The sequence below is a fragment of the Balaenoptera ricei genome, chromosome 10, assembly GCF_028023285.1.
Source record: "Balaenoptera ricei isolate mBalRic1 chromosome 10, mBalRic1.hap2, whole genome shotgun sequence".
In the NCBI taxonomy this organism is placed as follows: Eukaryota; Metazoa; Chordata; class Mammalia; order Artiodactyla; family Balaenopteridae; genus Balaenoptera; species Balaenoptera ricei.
The window spans coordinates 83,878,858-83,898,332 of NC_082648.1; the positions used below are offsets into that span (position 1 = coordinate 83,878,858).

The window sequence follows — 19,475 nt, forward strand, 5'->3', positions numbered from 1 at the left end:
TGAGCTGAGGGACCAGCACAGGACACTGAGAAGAACCAGCAAGGACTAACAGTTGCAACTTAGTGTGGTAAGTGCAATGGGTATGGGGTCCTTCACTCAGTGTGCTCTTGGGCAAAATTCCTTTATTGGTTCACTCTTGCAGCCACCTGTCTATCCTCTATGTGTTGAATATCTACTATGCCTAGCACTGTTTTCAGCAGCAGCCAAGGCAATAAACAAACACATTTCAGTTGTTGGGGGAAATTGGGGACAAGAGATAGTAAGAAACCCAGAAAATATCAGCAGTTGTCTTATCTGTAGGGGTTCCTCCCTCTCAGCATTGTTGTAAGGATTTAATAAGATAATGCTCACAGAGTGCTTGCTTATCTCAGTGTTTGGACCAAGAAAGTGCTCACTGCACATTCCTTGGTGTTATTTGGGTCCCATCCTCTTTTGCGTGGCAACAGTTCCCCAACCACTCTCTCTCCCAGCAGTCATGCCTCTGCGTGATCTTTCCAAAGTGCTCGTCTTATCATGTCACTTGTCTTTAAAATCCTGGACCTGCTTGTGCTCTCTTGCTTCTGTGGCGTTGTATATGCGGTTCTCTCTTCTATACTGCCCTCCCCCACCTAATTTTTTTTCCTAATTCCTTCTTATCTTTTTCCTTGAGATGATCCTTCTGCTGAAGGCTGCCCTGCCCTCTTGTAGCCCTCTCTTTTCTCTGTCGTGGTTTTATTGACCTGTATCGTTTATTTTATGGAGTCCCCCCATTAGACTGTAAGCTCCATGAAAGCCAGGTCTGTTAGGTGTTTTATACCAGAGTCCAACGGAAGCCTGGCTCCAATTGGAGCCTCAATAAATCTTTGCTTAATGATTGGAATTCCTGTATGCCCGCATGCCCATAGTGCATTCTGTGTCCTCCCTCTGCACTAGGATGTCACGAGGCTGTCAAATTAAGATGTAGCACATTACCAGCGTTTTCTTTATCTTCCCGTTTTAGTTTGGCATTTTGCTGTGAAGCATCGTTAGGGGAAAGTAAAACTTTACTTGGATAAAAAAAGATCTTCCAAATTATATGAAATGAATAAACATATCCCTGGAGTGTTTAAGTTGGCAAGTATGGCAGTCTATTATTCAACATATGTTTTGTGTTATTATTATAATTTACTTACCGACCTTTAGAGAAGGAGAAAATGATTTTCTAATAACTCTTAGTCTCTGAAGATCACTTGAATGGATTTCCTTGCTCATAACCCCTATCCTTAAGACTATGGATATACCATACAGCTATTAAAATACCTAAATTAGAAAATCAGCTGCTGCGGGGCTATGAGTTTAACCCTAGAAGAATTGTTGTGTAGTTGTATATATTCACATGGCAGGCGCAGAAGAATTTGCATCAAACGTGGGACTCACCAGAGACCAGGCCTTTGAAGTCATTTGGCATCAACAGGGACTTACTGCTGAGTCAGATGGCATTGTGAGCAGACCAAAACTTGGGACATTTTCATTACAGTTATGATTCAGGAAAATGAGTCGCTGGTATTCATTGTAACTTCATTTATGAGGTCAGGCCCTCAGAACTGCTTATCACATGGAAGTAAAAGAAAAATCTGTCTCTGTAATTTCTCATCACCAGGGGTAGAATAAGTGTCTAGAGAGAGCATTCTGGGCCTGAGTTTGGGTTTGGTGGTTCTGAGCAGCTGTTCAGCTGGAAAACATCCAGCAGTGAATGAAGACTCCTGTTCAGTACCAAGGTGGCTGTTCTGAGGAGTTGGAGCAAACTTTCACATTCATCGGATTCAAATCTTCCTCCCCTCCCCAGCTCTTATTTTATCTTCACAGTAGTTGATGCGTTTGCAGACTATGCAGTCCTAGCTTACAGGGGAAGAACTACATCCCAGGCAGTTAATCTGATAAAGCCAGGGCCAGAATCCAAATCTGATTTTATTTTCTTTTCTTTTTGGAAGCACCCACTGGGCAATGTGTTGAGTGTTTCGGTTGGAAGTGGAATCCTCTTGGAAACGTGGCCGATGAACACCAGACTAGGGGTCAAGGCTTGGGTTTCAGCAGCTGGGGAAGATTTTGGAGATCTGTGTTTCTCATTTCTGATTTATTTGCTGCACTCTGTCAACTTTCTGAGACATAAAAAATCCTTTTTAGGAGGAAGGAAGAAGGAGCTACTATTTTTTTAAGGGCCTTTTATGTGTCAGGTCCCATGCTGGGCACTTTCCACACATTATTTAATTAAATCCTAACGACAAGGCTGCAAGGTGTTATCTCTGTTTTCTAGATGTGGAAACAGGTGCAGAGAGGTTAAGTCACTAGGGCCCCACAGGCAAGGCGGGGAGCTGCGGTTTCGGTCCGTGGCTGTTGGCCTCCACCACAGCCCCTGGGCTGGAGGATCCAGGAGCGTCATTTCAGCTCTGCACTTAATTCATTGTTCATTTCACTCATTCACGTCATGGGTGATGCATGACCGATCTTAAGTCCTGAGCTCTCAGAGATGATGTCAAAGGTGGTCTCTGCTGCCGAAGAGCTTCCACTTCTGGTATCCTGGCTAACCCATCTCTGTGCCCGTAGGGATTGCTCTTGGAAAAAAAGCAGCAGGGGCCATTCTGATGGGAGCCAAACGGACAGCAGAGGTTGGGGGATGATTTGGATTTGCCAGCACTTGGCCATGGCTCAGCCTAGTCTCAGTTCACAAATGATTCAAGCCCTGAGCAAGGTGGGTGGCAGCCCTCCTGCGACCTGCTCCGTGGAGAAGCCTGCTTCTACTTTGAAACTTTTAGGGGGTTCATTTCACATTAGTGGCAGCCCTGGGGCTAGTGGATCCATATGTTTCTTCTGCCATCTTGATTTCATTTCCTTTTCTCCTTTTCCTTCCATTTGAAAAGGTGCCAACTCTCAGAGCCTCAGCTTCCTCATTTGTCAAATAGGGACCGCAACATCTAATTGCAAGGTTTTTGTGAGGCTTGAAAAATATGTCAAACATCTGACACAGGTTTCAATAGTATAATTACCTTTTGTCCCAGTTACAAATTCCTATTCCTTTGCTGCCCACATTTCCTTGGTTTACAAATTGGGACTGTGCGGCTTTTGCTCCACAGAACACACCTCACTCCGGTATCCTTCTCTACCTCGTGGTGGATCTATCCTCATGGCTGTTGGCTCCCAGGAGACAGACCTTGCTCAGCAGGAAAGCTGTCCCAGACGTTATTCTTTTTAGGATAGGCATGCACCTGAGTGGTGGAGGATTAGGAGTGACGTTGGAGAAAAGACCTTGGGCCAGCGGCTTTGCTTTGGCTGTCAAGTGGATCCAAGTTCAAATCCTGGCTGCACTACCATCCCAGCTGTGTGGCCTTCAGCAAATGGTTTAATCTTCTCAAGGAGCTTACTTCCGTGGTAGCCTCGGATGTGGGCATCTGTGTGGGCTTCCCAGCTTCTCAGGGGATCTGGAGGGCCTGGTCCATCCAGGAGTGAAGCTTCTCACACTTTAGTGCATAAACCGCACCCCCCCCTGCCCCGCCCCAAATCCAGGTCTCACCCCAGACCAATTAACTCAGAATCGCCGGGCATGGGACCCAGGCATCCATATGTTTGAAAGTTCCCCGGGTGATTCCAGAGCACAGCGGAGGTTGAGAACCCATGTCCTCTGCCCTTGCCCTGGATGGCCTACCAAGCCATTGCCAGTCCCACTCCTGTGCCACAGCCAGCTGTGCCTGTGATGTCTGCTTTTGCAGCATGGTTTGTCCACCTGCTCTGTTGTGACACTCTCAGGAACGTCCCGAGCAGCACAGTTGTTTGGTGTGCATATTAACACAGCTGGGGGGATGTTTCCTGCTTGGATTTGATGGCTAGCTTATAGAGCAACTCGGCCAAGGTTGGGGTATTACCAGTATTACCAGTTCCTCCTCCAGTCACTGCTTTCTCTGTTCAGGTGTCTCACCTGTGTGTGCTTGCTTTCACCTTTTACCTAGTGCTGTGACATTCCCATTGTGACAGATACTGGTTTTTTTTGTTTGTTTGTTTTGTGGCAGATACTGTTGGTGGCCATCCTAATATCCAGTCTCTCCCTTTTCCTCACTAACAACTGCTGTATTGTTGGGAGCTGCAGTGGGCTCAGCTAAAATCAACAACAGCTACATTTTCCAATTGCTTATCTAGGGGTAGCAGATGTAAGCAGAACTTGTAGGGTGAAGCTTCCAGGAAAGCTTCTAAAAGGTTGCCTTACTCAGTTGGGAGGCAGGAGCCCTTTGTTCCTTACCATCTTTTTTCCTGCCTGGAATGTGGATTCGCCAAATGATGGTCTAACAGCCATTTTGTGCTCATGGGGTGACCTTGTAGATGGATGCCACAAGCTAAGGGTGGCAGAGCAGGAATATAGAAGGAGCTTGGGATTTTGATGACAACTGTGGAGCTCCCATTCCAGCCCTGTACTATTTATCTCTGAAGTTCATGTTACATGAGAAAATACTCAACCTCTCCCTTGTTTTAAGAGACTCTTATCTCTGGTCTTTGCTACTAGTCCCTGAATTCAGCTCCTGATTCTCCCATAAGCAAACCAAGTATATAAGAACAGTTCAGCAAATGTCAGTGACCCCTACATCCCTGTCTCTTCCATCCCCTAGCCCTAGCCACCCACCATACCTCCTCTAATAACTAGAAATCAAGTTGGGAGGTTGTTGAAGTTTGGTGGAATCTCAGAAAGTCACAGACAAGTGATTCATGGACCAGGCCCAGTCCACAGAGGAGTTTTGTTTGGCCCACACTTCGTTTTTAAAAAAACACCGAACTTGTTGCCAGCATTTGAAAATCTGGTGGTTTCACATAAAAATCCTGATTTCTTAGAAAGTCTCTTGAGCCAGGGTCTTCTTTTCTGCCTGGCAGCCATCAGCTGGAACTGAGCATCAGCTGCCCCCTGAGATGATGGATGCTTGGATCATCACAGCCCACCCTTCACTCGCGTCACCTGTGTGGCCCTGAAGGTATCTGAGTTTGCAGTCTTCCCTCTCCCTACCAAGTGCACACCCCAGAAATGGTCTGCTAAAACAGGATTCCTGAATTTCCTGTGCCTTCCCTCTTTCCCAGTCTCCCCTGACTCAACACTAGCATGTTGGGCTTTTTGGGTTTTGTTTTTCTCTGAGAAAACTGTGCATGCATTTAAAAAAAAAATAAATTTATTTAATTTATTTTTGGCTGTTTTGGGTCTTTGTTGCTGTGCGTGGGCTTTCTCTAGTTGTGGTGAGCAGGGGCTATTCTTCGTTGTGGTGCGTGGGCTTCTCATTGTGGTGGCTTCTCTTGTTGTGGAGCACGGGCTCTAGGCGCGCAGGCTTCAGTAGTTGTGGCACACGGGCTCAGTAGTTGTGGTTTGCCGGCTCTAGAGCGCAGGCTCAGTAGTTGCGGCACATGGGCTTAGTTGCTCCGTGGCATGTGGGATCTTCCCGGACAAGGGCTCGAACCCGTGTCCCCTGCATTGGCAGGCAGATTCTTAACCACTGCGCCACCAGGGAAGTCCCTATCTTTATTACTATTTTTATTTATTTATTTTTGGCTGCATTGGGTCTTCGTTGCTGCACACGGGCTTTCTCTAATTGTAGCGAGCGGGGCCTACTCTTCGTTGCGGTGCTTGGGCTTCTTATTGTGGTGGCTTCTCTTGTTGTGGAGCACGGGCTCTGGGTGTGTGGGCTCAGTAATTGTGGCTCACAGGCTCTAGAGTGCAGGCTCAGTAGTCGTGGCGCACGGGCTTAGTTGCTCTGCGGCATGTGGGATCTTCCCAGACCAGGGCTCGAACCCGTGTCCCCTACATTGGCAGGCAGATTCTTAACCACTGTGCCACCAGGCAAGTCCCTCATATGTCTTATTGACGAGAGGCAACAAGAGGGAGAACTGCAGGCTCCCTGGGGAGCAGCTGTTGGGCATTTGATTGAAACACTGAGACATCCAGAGGACAATTAAATTGAGTATTGAATATGGATAGTTTTGAATGGCTTTTATTACCATGTTGTGAACTGACTTCAAGTTGCTAAGAGCGGCTCCATCTCAGCTTGCTCTTACTGGGTGCTGAGACATCACTCCGAGTTTTCCAGTATGGCAGGACTTGCAAGATGCTCTGGGCTCATGAAGTGACATGTGTGCTCCTCGGCTGTCTGAAAACCTCAGCGGCTGTACTGCCACCTTCAGCTGGAGTGACCCTACTGGAGCCGTTAAATGGAGAATCTCTATCTCAGTCTGACGTGTGTGTAAGTCTTTATATCACTAGTCATTAACTATGCTTGGGAAGTTAAATGCCCATGAAGCTCTTACAAACATAGGTCTCTGGGGTTTTGGGGAGAAAACCAAAAACTGTCTGGATGATAATTTGTAGCTATGATTATTTATGAGCAACACACAGAGTGCAGCATGTTGGGTTGGGAATGATCATCTCTGCATTAGCGACTAAGTAAAATGGAGCCACGGTGAACACAGAGTGAATTCTCGGTCAGTAGACTGGCTTGAGATCAAGACAGGAAACAGTTAAGTGGAACTGGCATTTCCCAGGTCGGCACCAAAATCTTAGGGTTAATTCCACTGCAAAAATTTGAGTGTTAATGGAATCTCATAGGATGCTGGATGGTGATTGGGCAACAGACCTAATGAAATTCCCTGCTTTGGAACTGGTTTCTGTGGGAAGCAGGACCCTGTTGCTGGGGCAGGCTGGGCGTGTGGATGGCTGGAAGGGAGTGCGGGGGAGGCTGTTGGAACCTTGGTGCAGGTAGACTCTGCCAGCCTTTGTTGGCTGGTTACCCAATTTTAAGAAAATGTGTCTATAACTGTCAGATTGCTTAATTTTCATAGGAAACATACTCAGTGAATAGCTTATATAAAAAAGGAACTGAAAAACTTAAAGTTTTAAAAAAAAAAAAAGGCTTCATTTCATACAGACTTCTGAACATGGTTATTGTATTCCAGTTCTGTGGAAGAACAACTCTGGAGGCTACCCACTTATCAAATTTTCTTTTCTTTTCAGAAATAGCTTAGGAGCAATGCTGCTTGGGGTCCAAGTATGAATTTTCACTGATTTTTGAGAATTTGGCCATGTGTTCTTCATCTAAGCCCATCTTCTGCCCCATCATATCCAAACATTATATGCACCAGCAATATTCCCATGTATTCCAGCAGAAAATCTGGTATGTCTTGAGAAAAATCACTTCCATGACTTATTAATGAACTAACTAGGCATAATTTTCATTGGGTTCATTTACCCAAATTTATCATAGACTATCATTTAAGAAGAAAAAAAAAATAGATGGAGTAATTGAATCAATGTCCTTTTTGGAATAATATTAACATTCCAGGATCTCCACCCCCATGGATATTTCAGTTGCCAATGTGTCAGATTTCCTCTTCAAGAAAATGAGGTGCAAATCCCTTCAATACAAGGGCTGCCTCTCTTCTGTTTGCCCCTCAGACTCCTTCCTCCCTCTTCCCTGCCCTGTTGTGGTTCTGGAGGTGCCTTGTGTAGACCAAATCAATGCGCTCCTTGCCCTATGGCTTCCAGTGGGTTTAGGTAATGCAGGGTGGATGGTGGAGAGTGAGATCAGGGTATTTTTTTTTTTTTTAATTGAAGTTTAGTTGGTTTACAGTATTGTGTTAGTTTCAGGTATACAGCAAAGTGATTCAGTTTCATACATATGTATATATTTTTTTCCAGATTCTTTTTCATTGTACGTTATTACAAGATATTGAATATAGTTCCCTGTGCTATACAGCAGGTCCTCGTTGTTTATCTGTTTTATATATAGTAGTGCATATCTGTTAATCCCAAACTCCTAATTTATCCCTTTCCCCTTTGGTAACCATAAGTTTGTTTTCTACGTCTGTGAGTCTGTTTCTGTTTTGTAAAAAAGTTCATTTGTATCATTTTTTAGGATTCCACATATGTGATATCATATGATACTTGTCTTTCTCTGTCTGACTGCGCTTAGTATGATAATCTCTAGATCCATCCATATTGCTGCAAATGACATTATTTCATTTTTTTAATGGCCAAGTAATATTCCCTTGTGTATATGTACCACACCTTCTTTATCCATTCATCTGTTGATGGACATTTAGGATGCTTCATTGTCTTGGCTATTGTAAATAGTGCTGCTGTGAACATTGGGGTGCATGTATCTTTAAATTGGAGTTCTTGTCTTTTCCGGATATATGCCCAGGAATGGGATTGCTGGATCATATGGTAACTCTATTTTTAGTTTTTTAGGGGACTTCCATACTGTTCTCCATAGTGGCTGTACCAATTTACATTCCCAGCAACAGTGTAGCAGGTTCCCTTTTCTCCACATCCTCTCCAGCATTTATTATTTATAGACTTTTTGATGATGGCCATTCTGACCCACGTGAGATGATACCTCATTGTAGTTGTGATTTGCATTTCTCTAATAACTAGTGATGTTGAACATCTTTTCATGTACCTGTTGGCCATCTGTATGTCTTCTTTGGAGAAATGTCTATTTAGGTCTTCTGCCCATTTTTTTTTTTTTTTAAGTTTTTTTGTCTTCTCTTTTTAAAAAAATTTATTATTTTTGCCTGTGTTGGGTCTTCGTTGCTGCGCATGGGCTTTCTCTAGTTGCGGCGAGAAGGGTCTACTCTTTGTTGCGGGGCGCGGACTTCTCACTGCGGTGGCTTCTCTTGTTGTGGAGCACAGGCTCTAGGCATGTGGGCTTCAGTAGTTGTGGCTCGTGGGCTCTAGAGCGCAGGCTCAGTAGTTGTGGCGCATGGGCTTAGTTGCTCCACGGCATGTGGGATCTTCCTGGACCAGGGATCGGACCCATGTCCGCTGCATTGGCAGGCGGATTCTTAACCACTGTGCCACCAGGGAAGCCCACATTCTTTTTTTAAAATATTCTTTTCCATTATGGTTTATCATAGGATATTGAGTATAGTTCCTTAGTGCTATACAGTAGGACCTTGTTGTTTATCCATCCTGTATATAAAAGCTTACATCTGCTCACCCCAACCTCCCACCCCATCCCTCCCCCAACCCTCTACCCCTTGGCAACCACAAGTCTCTTCTCTACGTCTGTGAGTCTCATCAGTGTCTTATAGTTTTCAGAGTACAGGTCTTTTGCCTCCTTAGGTAGGTTTATTCCTAGGTATTTTATTCTTTTTGATGTGATGGTAAATGGGATTGTTTCCTTAATTTCTCTTTCTGTTATTTTGTTTTTAGTATATAGGAATGCAATAATTTTCTGTATATTAATTCTGTATCCTGCAACTTTACCAAATTCATTGATGAGCTCTAATAGTTTTCTAGTGGTTTTCACAGTGACAGTGTTACTTCTTCCTTTCCAGTTTGGATTCCTTTTACTTCTTTTTCTTGTCTGATTGCTGTGGCTAGGACTTCCAAAACTATGTTGAAAAAAAGTGGTGAGAATGGGCGTTCTTGTTTTGTTCCTGATCTTAGAGGGAATGCTTTCAGCTTTTCACCATTGAGTACAGTAAGTCCCCTGCATACGAACCTTCAAGTTGCAAACTTTCAAAGATGCAAACATGCATTCCATCAACCTGATGTTGCATGGATGAAATTGCAGCTTGCCCTCCGTCTCCTATTGCTGACGATTCTTCAGCTCTACCATCTCCCACCTCCTCCGCCTCCTCCACTCAGTAATTTTTCTTGCCTGTTGACTCGATGCCAGCCCTTGGATGCCAGCTGTTGTACTGTACTACTGTACTTTTCAAGGTACTGTACTGTAAGATTAAAAATGTTTATTTTTTGTGTTTGTTTTTTATGTATTATTTGTGTGAAAAGTATTATAAACCTATTACAGTACTATATATCCAGTTGTGTTAGTTGGGTTCCTAGGCTAACTTTGTTGGACTTATGAACAAATTGGACTTACATGCGCTTGGAATGGAACTCGTTTGTATGTAGGGGACTTACTGAATGATGTTAGCTGTGGATTTGTCATGTATGGCCTTTATTATGTTGAGGTATGTTTCCTCTTTGCCCACTTTCTGGAGAGTTTTTAATCATAAATGGATGTTGAATTTTATCAAAAGCTTTTTCTGCATCTGTTGAGATGATCATATGGTTTTTCTTCAATTTGTGAATGTGTTGTATCACATTGACTGATTTGCAGATATTGAAAAATCCTTGTATCCCTGGTATAAATCTCACTTGGTCATGGTGTATGATCCTTTTAATGTATTGTTGGATTTGTATTTTGTTGAGGTATTTTTGCTAGTATTTTGTTGAGGATGTTTGTATCTATATTCATCAGTGATATTGGCCTGTAATTTTCTTTTTTTGTGACATCTTTGTCTGGTTTTGGTATCAGGGTGATGGTAGACTCATAGAATGAGCTCAGAAGTGTTCCTTCCCCTGCAGTTTTTTGGAATAGTTTCAGAAGGCTAGGCGTTAAATCTAAATGTTTGGTAGAATTCACCTGTGAAGCCATCTGGTCTAGGACTTTTGTTTGCTGGGAGTATTTTAAATTACTGATTCAATTTCAGTACTGGTAATTGGTCTGTTCCTATTTTCTATTTCTTCCTGGTTCAGTGCTGGGAGATTGTACCTTTCTAAGAATTTGTCCATTTCTTCTAGGTTTTCCATTTTATTGGTATAGTTGTGCATAGTAGTCTTTTACAGTCCTTTGTATTTCTGTGGTGTTGGCTGTAACTTCTTTTTCTTTTCTGATTTTATTGATTTGGACCCTCTTTTTTTCTTGATGAGTCTGGCTAAAGACTTATCAATTTTGTTTATCTTTTCAAAGAACCAGTGTTTAGTTTCATTGATCTTTTCTTTTTTTTTGTCTCTATTTCATTTATTTCTGCTCTGATCTTTATGATTTCTTTCCTTCTACTAACTTTGGGTTTTGTTTGTTCTTTCTCTAGTTGCTTTGGGTGTAAGGCTAGGTTGTTTGAGATTTTTCTTGTTTTCTGAGGTAAGCTTGTATCACTGTAAAGTTCCCTCTTAAAACTGCTTTTGCTGGATCCCATAGGTTTTGGATTGTTGTGTTTTCATTTTCATTTGTGTCTAGGTATTTTTTGATTTCCTCTTTGATTTCTTCAGTGATCCATTGGTTGTTTAGTAGTAGTATATTGTTTAGCCTCCATGTGTTTGTGGTTTTTTGCAGTTTTTTTCTTGTAGATGATTTCTGGTCTCATAGCGTTGTGGTTGGAAAAGATGCTTGATATGATTTCAATTTTCTTAAATTTACCGAGGCTTGTTTTGTGGGCTAGTGTGTGATCTATCCTGGAGAATATTCCATGTGCACTTGAAACGAATGTGTATTCTGCTGCTTTTGGATGGAATGCTCTATAAATATTAAGTCCATTTGGTCTGATGGGTTATTTAAGGTCTGTGTTTCCTTATTGATTTTCTGTCTGGATGATCTTTCTGTTGATGTAAGTGGGGTTGTTAAAGTCCCCTACTATTATTGTGTTACTGTTGATTTCTCTTTTTATGTTTGTTAATATTTGCCTTATAAATTGAGGTGCTCCTATGTTGGGTGCATATATATTTACATTTGTTATATCTTCCTCTTGGATTGATCCCTTGATCATTATGTAGTGTCCTTCTTTGTCTCTTGTAACAGTCTTTATTTTAAAGTCCATTTTATCTAAGTATTGCTACTCTAGCTTTCTTTTGATTTCCATTTGAGTGGAATACCTTTTTCCGTCCCCTCACTTTCAGTCTGTATGTGTCTCTAGATCTGAAGTGAGCCTCTTGTAGGCAGCATGTATATGGGTCTTGTCTTTTTAATCCATTCAGCCAGTCTGTCTTTTGGCTGGCACATTTAGTCTGTTTACATTTACAGTAATTATCAATATGTATGTTCTTACTGCCATTTTGTTTATTGTTTTGGATTTGTTTTTGTAGGTCTTTTTCCCCTTTCTTATTTTGTTCTCTTGTGATTTGATGACTATCTTTAGTGTAATGTTTAGATTCCTTTTTCTTTTCTGTTAATCTATTATAGATTTTTGGTTTGTGGTTTCCATAAGGTTTTTGTATAGCAGTCTGTATATAAACGTGATTGTTTTAAGTTGCCGACCTCTTAATTTCAAATGCATTTTAAATACCCTGCATTTGTACTCTCCTCCCCTCATGATTACTGTTTTTGATATATTTTACATCTAATTGTTTTGTGTACCCCCTTACCTTACTGTGGATACAGATGATTTTACTGCTTATGTCTTTTAATCTCTCTACTAGTTTTGTGTGTGGATGATTATCTACCTTTACTGTATAAACTGTACCTTTACCAGTGAGCTTTCTTCCTTCTGTAATTTTCTTTTATCTAGTTGTGGACTTTTCTTTTTCACCTAGAGCATTTCCTTTAACATTTGTTGTAAAGCTGGTTTGGTGGTGCTGAATTCTTTTAGCTTTTGCTTGTCTGTAAAGCTTTTCATTTCTCCATCAAATCTGAACGAGAACCTTGCTGGGTAGAGTATTCTTGGTTGTAGGTTTTTCCTTTTCATCACTTTAAATATATTGTGTCACTCCCTTCTGGACTGCAGAGTTTCTGCTGAAAAATCAGCTGATAGCCTTATGGGAGTTCCCTTGTATGTTATTTGTTGCTTTTCCCTTGCTGCTTTCAATATTCCCTCTTTAATTTTTGTAATTTTGGTCCTGAAGACTCTGGGGCTGATGCCCACCACTAGCAGGTGAAGGCAGGTCCTGGGGTTAGTTTAGTGCTGGTCTACTGGCAGGCAGAGCTGGTTCCTGGAGTCTGGCTGCAAGGTCCAAGGATCCCAGAGCTCGTTTCAGATCATTAGTTGGTGGGGGGCGTGGGGGGGTGTTGCGGTTCCTGACACAGTTGGGTATGAGGTCTGGGGTGTCCTCAAGGTTGTGTTGTCCTGCTAGTGGGCCAGGCCAGGGCCTAGCTGGTCCCAGGGTAGGGTCTAGACTGATGGGTGGGGCTGTGTCCCAGCCCAGTTAGTTGTTTGGCCTGAGGCGTCCCTGCACTGGTGCCTGCAGGGTGGGGTCAGGTCTCACGCTAATGAGCCAAGATGTCAGCTGCCAGCAGTGTTCATGCATTTGAGTGTTCCCCAGTATGTCTGCCACCAGTGTTGTGTGTCCCCAGGGCGAGCTGCAACTAGGTCTCCTCCTCCCACCCCCCCACAAATCCAGGAGACTCTCCAAGACTGGCAGGTAGGTCTGGCCCAGGCTTCTATCAAATTACTGCTTTTGCCCTGAGTCCTGGTGCATGTGAGATTTTGTGTGCCCTTTAAGAGTGAAGTCTCTATTTCCCCCAGTCCTGTGGGGTTCCTGCAGTTAAGCCCTGCTGGCCTGGGGAGCCTGTGGGGCCCAAGGCTCTCACTCCTGTGGGAGAACCTCTGCATTATAATTATTCTCCAGTATGTGGGTCGCCCACGCAGGGGGTATGGGATTTGATTATATAGCAAGTCTGCCCCTCCTACCCATCTAGTTGTGGTTCCTTCTTTATGTCTTTAGCTGTAGAAGATCTTTTCTGGTAGTTTCCAGTCTTTTTCATCAGTGATTGTTCTGCAGATCGTTGTGATTTTGGTGTGCTTATGAGAGGAGGTGAGCTCAGGGTCTTTCTACTCTGCCATCTTGGCTGCTCTCCCTGAGATCAGGGTATTTTGATCCCTGGCTCCCTTTCTGAAGCCCACAGCACCTGTCTGGAAGCCCCCTCCACAGGCCACCTCCTTTCCCACTCCCCTCAGGCCACACCAGCCCAGGGCTAGTTTCCCTACATGCTGCCAAGACCTTTGTTAAGTATTCTATTTATTAAACTCTTAAATTCTCCCAGTGGGAGTGTGCCATCTACTTCATGCTGGGATCATAACTGATACGAATAAGCATTGATCCACAGAGATAATAAATAAGAGGATTGCTGACCTCTTGGTGGTTAGCAAAGATTAAAAAGGGGCTGAATTAGCCCAGGCAAAGCATTACTGTCTAAAATCCCAGCCCAAACCTTCCTTCAGGAAACCTGCCCTTCTGCCTCTGTGAATGTTGCCCCATCTCCGGATGGTTTTAGCCCTTTCGGGTTCAAAGCCCTAGGCCTCTGCATGTCAGGCTGGGCCCACCCTGAGATTGGTTTGGCATGTGTTTTGGAGAGTAACTTGGATCGAGCAGTGGGGAGATCTTCTGCTGAAAGTGACAGGATATGGAATGTGAATCATTGATTTTTCCAGTGTGTCTCTAACATGACCCTTTTATCACTTGACTCATAGCTGGTCATGTGTTTGTTTTAGGAAAAATGAGTGTTTGTTGTTATGGAAAATCTGTGTCCCCTCAAAATCCATATGTTGATGTCCTAATGCTCTATGGTGAGTATTTGGAGATGGGCCTTTGGGAGATAATTAGGGTAAGATTGGGTCATGGGGGTGGGGCCCTCATGATGGGATTAGTGCCTTTATAAGAAGAGAAGCCAGAGAGCTTGATGCTCCCCCACCCTCTGCAGACACACACCACAGAGAAGTCATGTGAGCACACAGCAAGATAGCAGCCACAAACAAGCCAAGCCAGGAGAAAAGGGCCTTAGAATGAAACCTACCTTGCTGGCACCCTGATCTTGGACTTCCCAGGACCTCCAGAACTGTGAGAAATAAATTTGTTGTTTAAGCCACCCAGTATTTTGTTATGGCAGCCTAAGACAAACATGTAGATGTTGTCCTATAAAAGTAATCCAGTTTGGTGGTCCTTCCTCTTTTACCAATTTCTGTTTTGGTAGTTCTTCCTTACAGCCCACTTTAACATTAAAGACGATGGGGGCTTTATGGCTGAAATTCAAGCTTTAAGGGCCTGGCTGAACTTGGAAATGAGCAAATTTTCTCAATTTTGCCAAATGAAAAACTCCCTTTAGCTATGGATGCTGAGAAGGCCGGGCCTTTGGTTCTATCCTAAATGGAAGTGGGAAGGTGCTCACAGAATGATGCCAAGCACCAGCAGCTGTACAGTTTCCATTTTATTTTGTGTGCTTTTTTTTATAGGATATAAATAATGACAAAAATTACAAAATTTATAACTGGAAGCCCAAGCATATTTACACGTTTCCTTTTCAGCAAAGCTACTATTTACTTTGCTCCTATACAGTTTCTTTTTGGTACCATATTTTAGGGTTATTTTACTCTCAATTTACTACATACATATCAACAGTGAATAGGCAAAATATATACAAGGAACTGTTCAGTTCAAGTAATTTAATTAATATTGTATTAAAATTCTCCAACACTGAACTAAAACCATATACATTTGTCAGTTTGAAATAAAATTTAGTTGTCTTTCTTTAAAACTCACCAACTGATGAATGTAACTGATAATCTTAGGTTTAAAATAATATTGGTTAATTAAAAAAAATTAAGACAATCCCACAATTTATCAATATCGCTTATTATAATGAACTCCAAAATGATTCACAATATGGTTAGAACAATATACATTAAAATGTTATTTTTTTTCTATAATGATATTGGTACTGTTTATATAATTTGATTCTACATAAATATACATTATGGTATCATACAAATACTCCACAGAGACATTAAAAAAATTAAAATACCTTAATGAAATGTAAGTAAATTTTATTTAATCAAAGAGTAAGCAAACATTTATTTATTTATTTTGTTTCAAGAAAAGAGTTTTATTACTTTGGAATCTCTATTTTTTTTTTTGTATATTTGTGTTTTTCTAGAAAAAAAAAATTTTTTTTTGCAATAGAATTTTATTAACACCTTTCTCAAACAAACAAGGTTTCCATGACAGAAATCTTGACAGCAGGAGCCCTAGATTTTTTGTTTAACATGTTTTTTAAAACTGTGAAGTTTAAAAAAAAAAAAAAAAAATCTTTGCAGGCTTATGGCTGTGTCAGCACTTTCGGTAAGACGCCAGCCTGCTTGCCCAAATCTCCTGCTCTAGTGAGCGCCTCTGGTATAGTACTTTGCAACGCCCAAGCCAGTCCTCTTGGTAGTAGCAGTAGAAATTTAGTTATTTGAAATGAAAGCAAAACATCCCTCACAACTAACCTAGTTTTCTTATCAATGCGTTAGTGAAACATTCTTTTAATAATAAAAATATTTAATACAAGACACATTTTTCTGTGCATAATAAATTCCTCTGTTTTAAATCATTAAGTTTTTGAATCAATCCATAGATGTAAAGGTTTTCTTTATCTGACATAGTTGATTACATATAAAATCCACAAATATAGAAATTGGGAAATAGGATTTCCTGGCAATCAGGGGTACTTTTTGTCCTTTTGCATGAAACGATACTCAGTGAGATAATGATTTTACAGATGCTTTCTGGGGGTAGTTCTGTTCTCATTCTACCTTGAAAACTGCTGACAGTGAAAAATAAACCCAAGATTTTTATACTTTTAGGCAGTATTAGAGATCCCCTGTATTTTTTTTCTTAAGGTATTATCCCCAAATACAGCAAAGCAAGTGTTGGGGCAAAGTCACCAGAAATACCTTGGGTGGTAGCAGGGAGGGGAGTCGGGAGAGTGAGCCACAAATCTCAACTCATTTCTCTCAGGGGTTACGGCTGGAAAGTCTTGGTTGCACTTTCTGTCACTGGTGCAGAAAGAACGTCCCCAAGAATGGCCAGCGGCCTTTCGCCCGTGACAAGGCCACACAAACAGCAGTCTTCCTCCTGCGCTGGGTGGAAAGCCTGCTCCGGGACTGCTCGGCGTGCAAGGCACCGCGAGGACGGGAGGACGGTGAGTATCAGAAAATCGTGGTCTCATACTTGGTATTTATTCCCCTCTTGGCTTCTTGTCCCGGCTCCACAATCCACGGCAGGTTGGCCAGAGTCTTTTGCTCAGATGGGTCGATCTGCTTTAAAACAGAAAGGCTGATGCCCGTTATACGGTACCTGCCTGGGGTTGCACGCATGCATCCTAACGCTGCCTGGAAACCAGCACTGGGCTCTGGCAGGACCTCAGGATGTTGGGGGGTGAGAGTCATCTGTTTGTTCTTCTGATACACATTTACTGCAAGGCACTGGGCGTGGGGGCGGGGATGGTGAGTGAGGCACTGCCCTTGCTCTTGAAGGCACACAGGTGGGGAGCAGGCATAGGAATACTTTACTGAGAAGTGAGACTTGAGGGGGAAGAGGGCGCTCTGTGGGCACCCAGGAAGGCCACTGACCCCATGTCGGGAGCCAGGGGGGCTTCCTAGAGAAGGTGAACCAGGCTCTGTCCTGCCTGCCTCTCAAGCCTCCAGTGGTTTCCATTAGTCAGAATAAACCCAGAGTCCTCGAGGTGACCCACGGTGGCCCTGTCCGCCTGCCTTTCTAAGCTCCGGCCACACCGGCCTCCCTGCTGCTCGCTGTACACCAGGCCCCAGCCCAGAGCCTCTATGCGCATCACCTCTCTGCCTGAATACTCTCCAGACATCTGCCCGCTTTATGCCCTGATGTCAATCAGGGCACAGTTCAAACATCACCTCCTCACCAGTTCACCCCAAGCAAAAGAGCACCTCAACTTTTCTGCTCTCCTCTGCTGCTCTCTTCTTTATAATCCTTTTGCCACATGCATCATGTTTATTTGTTCATCCTCCACTACAGTGTATGCTCATGAAGGTGGGATTCTGTCTGTTCTGTTTATTCCCGCTTCCCTCAAACTCAGAAAAGCTCCCGGCAACCCACTAAACAGTACGCACCCAATAAATACTTGTTGACTAGACGTAATGTCTAAACGGAGAGCTGGAGGAGAAGCAAGAGCTTCCTGGTAAAGGCAAGGCAGGGGGTGTGGGAGCAGCGTGTGCAAGGTCCCTGAGGTAAGGGAAAGAGGCCGTCTGAGGGCGTGCAGTCAGGTCGCCGAGGGGGACCCGGGGGGAGACAACTGAGGGTGAAGAGGTGAGTGGGTCCAGGTCAGGGTGAGCCTTGAACCAAGCTGAGCTGTAAAACGTCAACACCATTTCGGCCCCTGCGTGTACAAAGTTAAATAGGCCCTTTCTGGGTGACGCTTGAGTTCTGAGCTCACGGGGGGCCTGGGGCAGTTCTCCACCAGATTGCCGCCTCTTTCTTTGGTGTTTCCATGTCTGCCCCTGGCCCTGGCCACCTGCTCTGCTCAGGAAACGGGGGCAAGGGAGCTGCCTGAAGAGTGCGGGTTCTGTGCCCGTCGGCCACCTGCAATTTGACTGTATCTCCACAAGGCTGTGGGGAGGACTCCACATGTCTTATCATGGGCTGTTTCTCAAAAATAAACTACTGGGGCCGAGGGAAATGGAACACAGACACCTGCTGATGACGGGGACGGGATCTTGGGGCAGTTAAAGGACAGCAGTATTATTCACTGTATGTTTCATAGTTTTCAGTGAAGGCTTCTAAATGAATATTCTGAGCTCTTATGGCACACACCCTTTGTGCTCATCTGGAAGAAGTCTATGGGGACCAGACAGAAGTCAGATGGAGGTCCCTGCCACGAACAGATTTATCCAGCCCACACGGGAATGAATACAATAGTCTAAGAGCTAATCCCCCAAATGTTCTGAAAATTCCTGGACATTTAACTTGCTTTTCTTGTGGGATAAGATAGATAGATAGACAATAAATAAACAGGATAAGCCAGGAAAAGCCTGGGTGGTCCAGGAGAAGCCTCTTTGTGTAGCTGGGCCCTGGATGACAAGCCAGACTCAGCTGTGCAGAAACAAGGGGGAGACAAAGCCAGGTGGAGGGAACAGGGGGCACAGAGGCCTTAGGTGGGAGTGAGCTTTGTTTGTTTCCAGGAAGAGGAAGGCCTGAGTGTCAGGAGTGTGGTGTGAAATTAATTGGGGCAGTGGTACCATGATCTGATCTGTGTTTTAAGAAGGTCACCCTGGGTGCCGGGTGGAGGAGGGGAGTTTTTAGGAGATGTATGGGAGTATTTTGAAGATTAATGGTGGTGACGGCTTGGATGGGAAGAGTGACAGAGGAAATGGAGAGGAGTGGACAGATCTGAGAGATGTTTTAGGGGCTGAACGGATGGAATCTGCTTGTGGGGTGGACACAGGTGAGAGGAAGACAGAAATCAAGGGTGTCTTCTAGATTTGAGCAACATGGTGAATGGTTATTCCGTTTACTGAGCTGGGAGAGACTGAGAGAGAGAAGCAACTTTGTGGAGAGATCAAGAATTCTGTTCTAAGTTTCAGATGTGTGCTAATCCTCGAAGGAGAAATGAGGGAGAAATTGAACCTGTAAGTAAGTCTGCAGTTCTGGGAGTGCTTCAGGATTGGGAGCCAGCGGGGCTGGGAGGTGCTGAGGTGGGAGAACTGGGGGTCAGAAGGCAAGTCAGAGGACGTGCAGTTACTGGTGATGATCAGCGATGAGGGATGAGCATGGGAGGGAACGGTGAGGTGGGGGAGGAGATCTGAGAGGTGAGCTGTCAAGGAGCAGAGGGGCCAGACGCTGGGAGGATCATCCCCATGGATGTTGAAGCTGCCAAGAATGGAGACAGGAGTAGAGGCCAAAGAGAAGATCGTGAACAAGAAGCCACATGGTCACAAAGGGTGGTGCCTCCGCAAACATTAAAAACCCTACAATTCCCCACGACTCTGGGGAC

At 43.7% G+C, this 19,475-nt stretch overlaps 1 protein-coding gene across 7 annotated transcripts in view; it reads right to left on the bottom strand.

Moving 5' to 3' along the window:
- Positions 1 to 16,117: 16,117 nt before the first annotated feature.
- ANKS1B (ankyrin repeat and sterile alpha motif domain containing 1B) overlaps positions 16,118 to 19,475 on the bottom strand; it is a 1,156,005-nt gene continuing 1,152,647 nt past the window's right edge. For 5 of the 7 annotated variants that reach the window (XM_059936736.1, XM_059936734.1, XM_059936732.1 and 2 more), the window contains one exon: positions 16,118 to 16,770. In XM_059936736.1, coding sequence (XP_059792719.1) covers positions 16,660 to 16,770 — 111 coding nt within the window. In that variant the 3' untranslated portion in view covers positions 16,118 to 16,659. The remainder of the gene's footprint in view (positions 16,771 to 19,475) is intronic. The other 2 variants (XM_059936735.1, XM_059936733.1) reach the window with 1 other exon arrangement.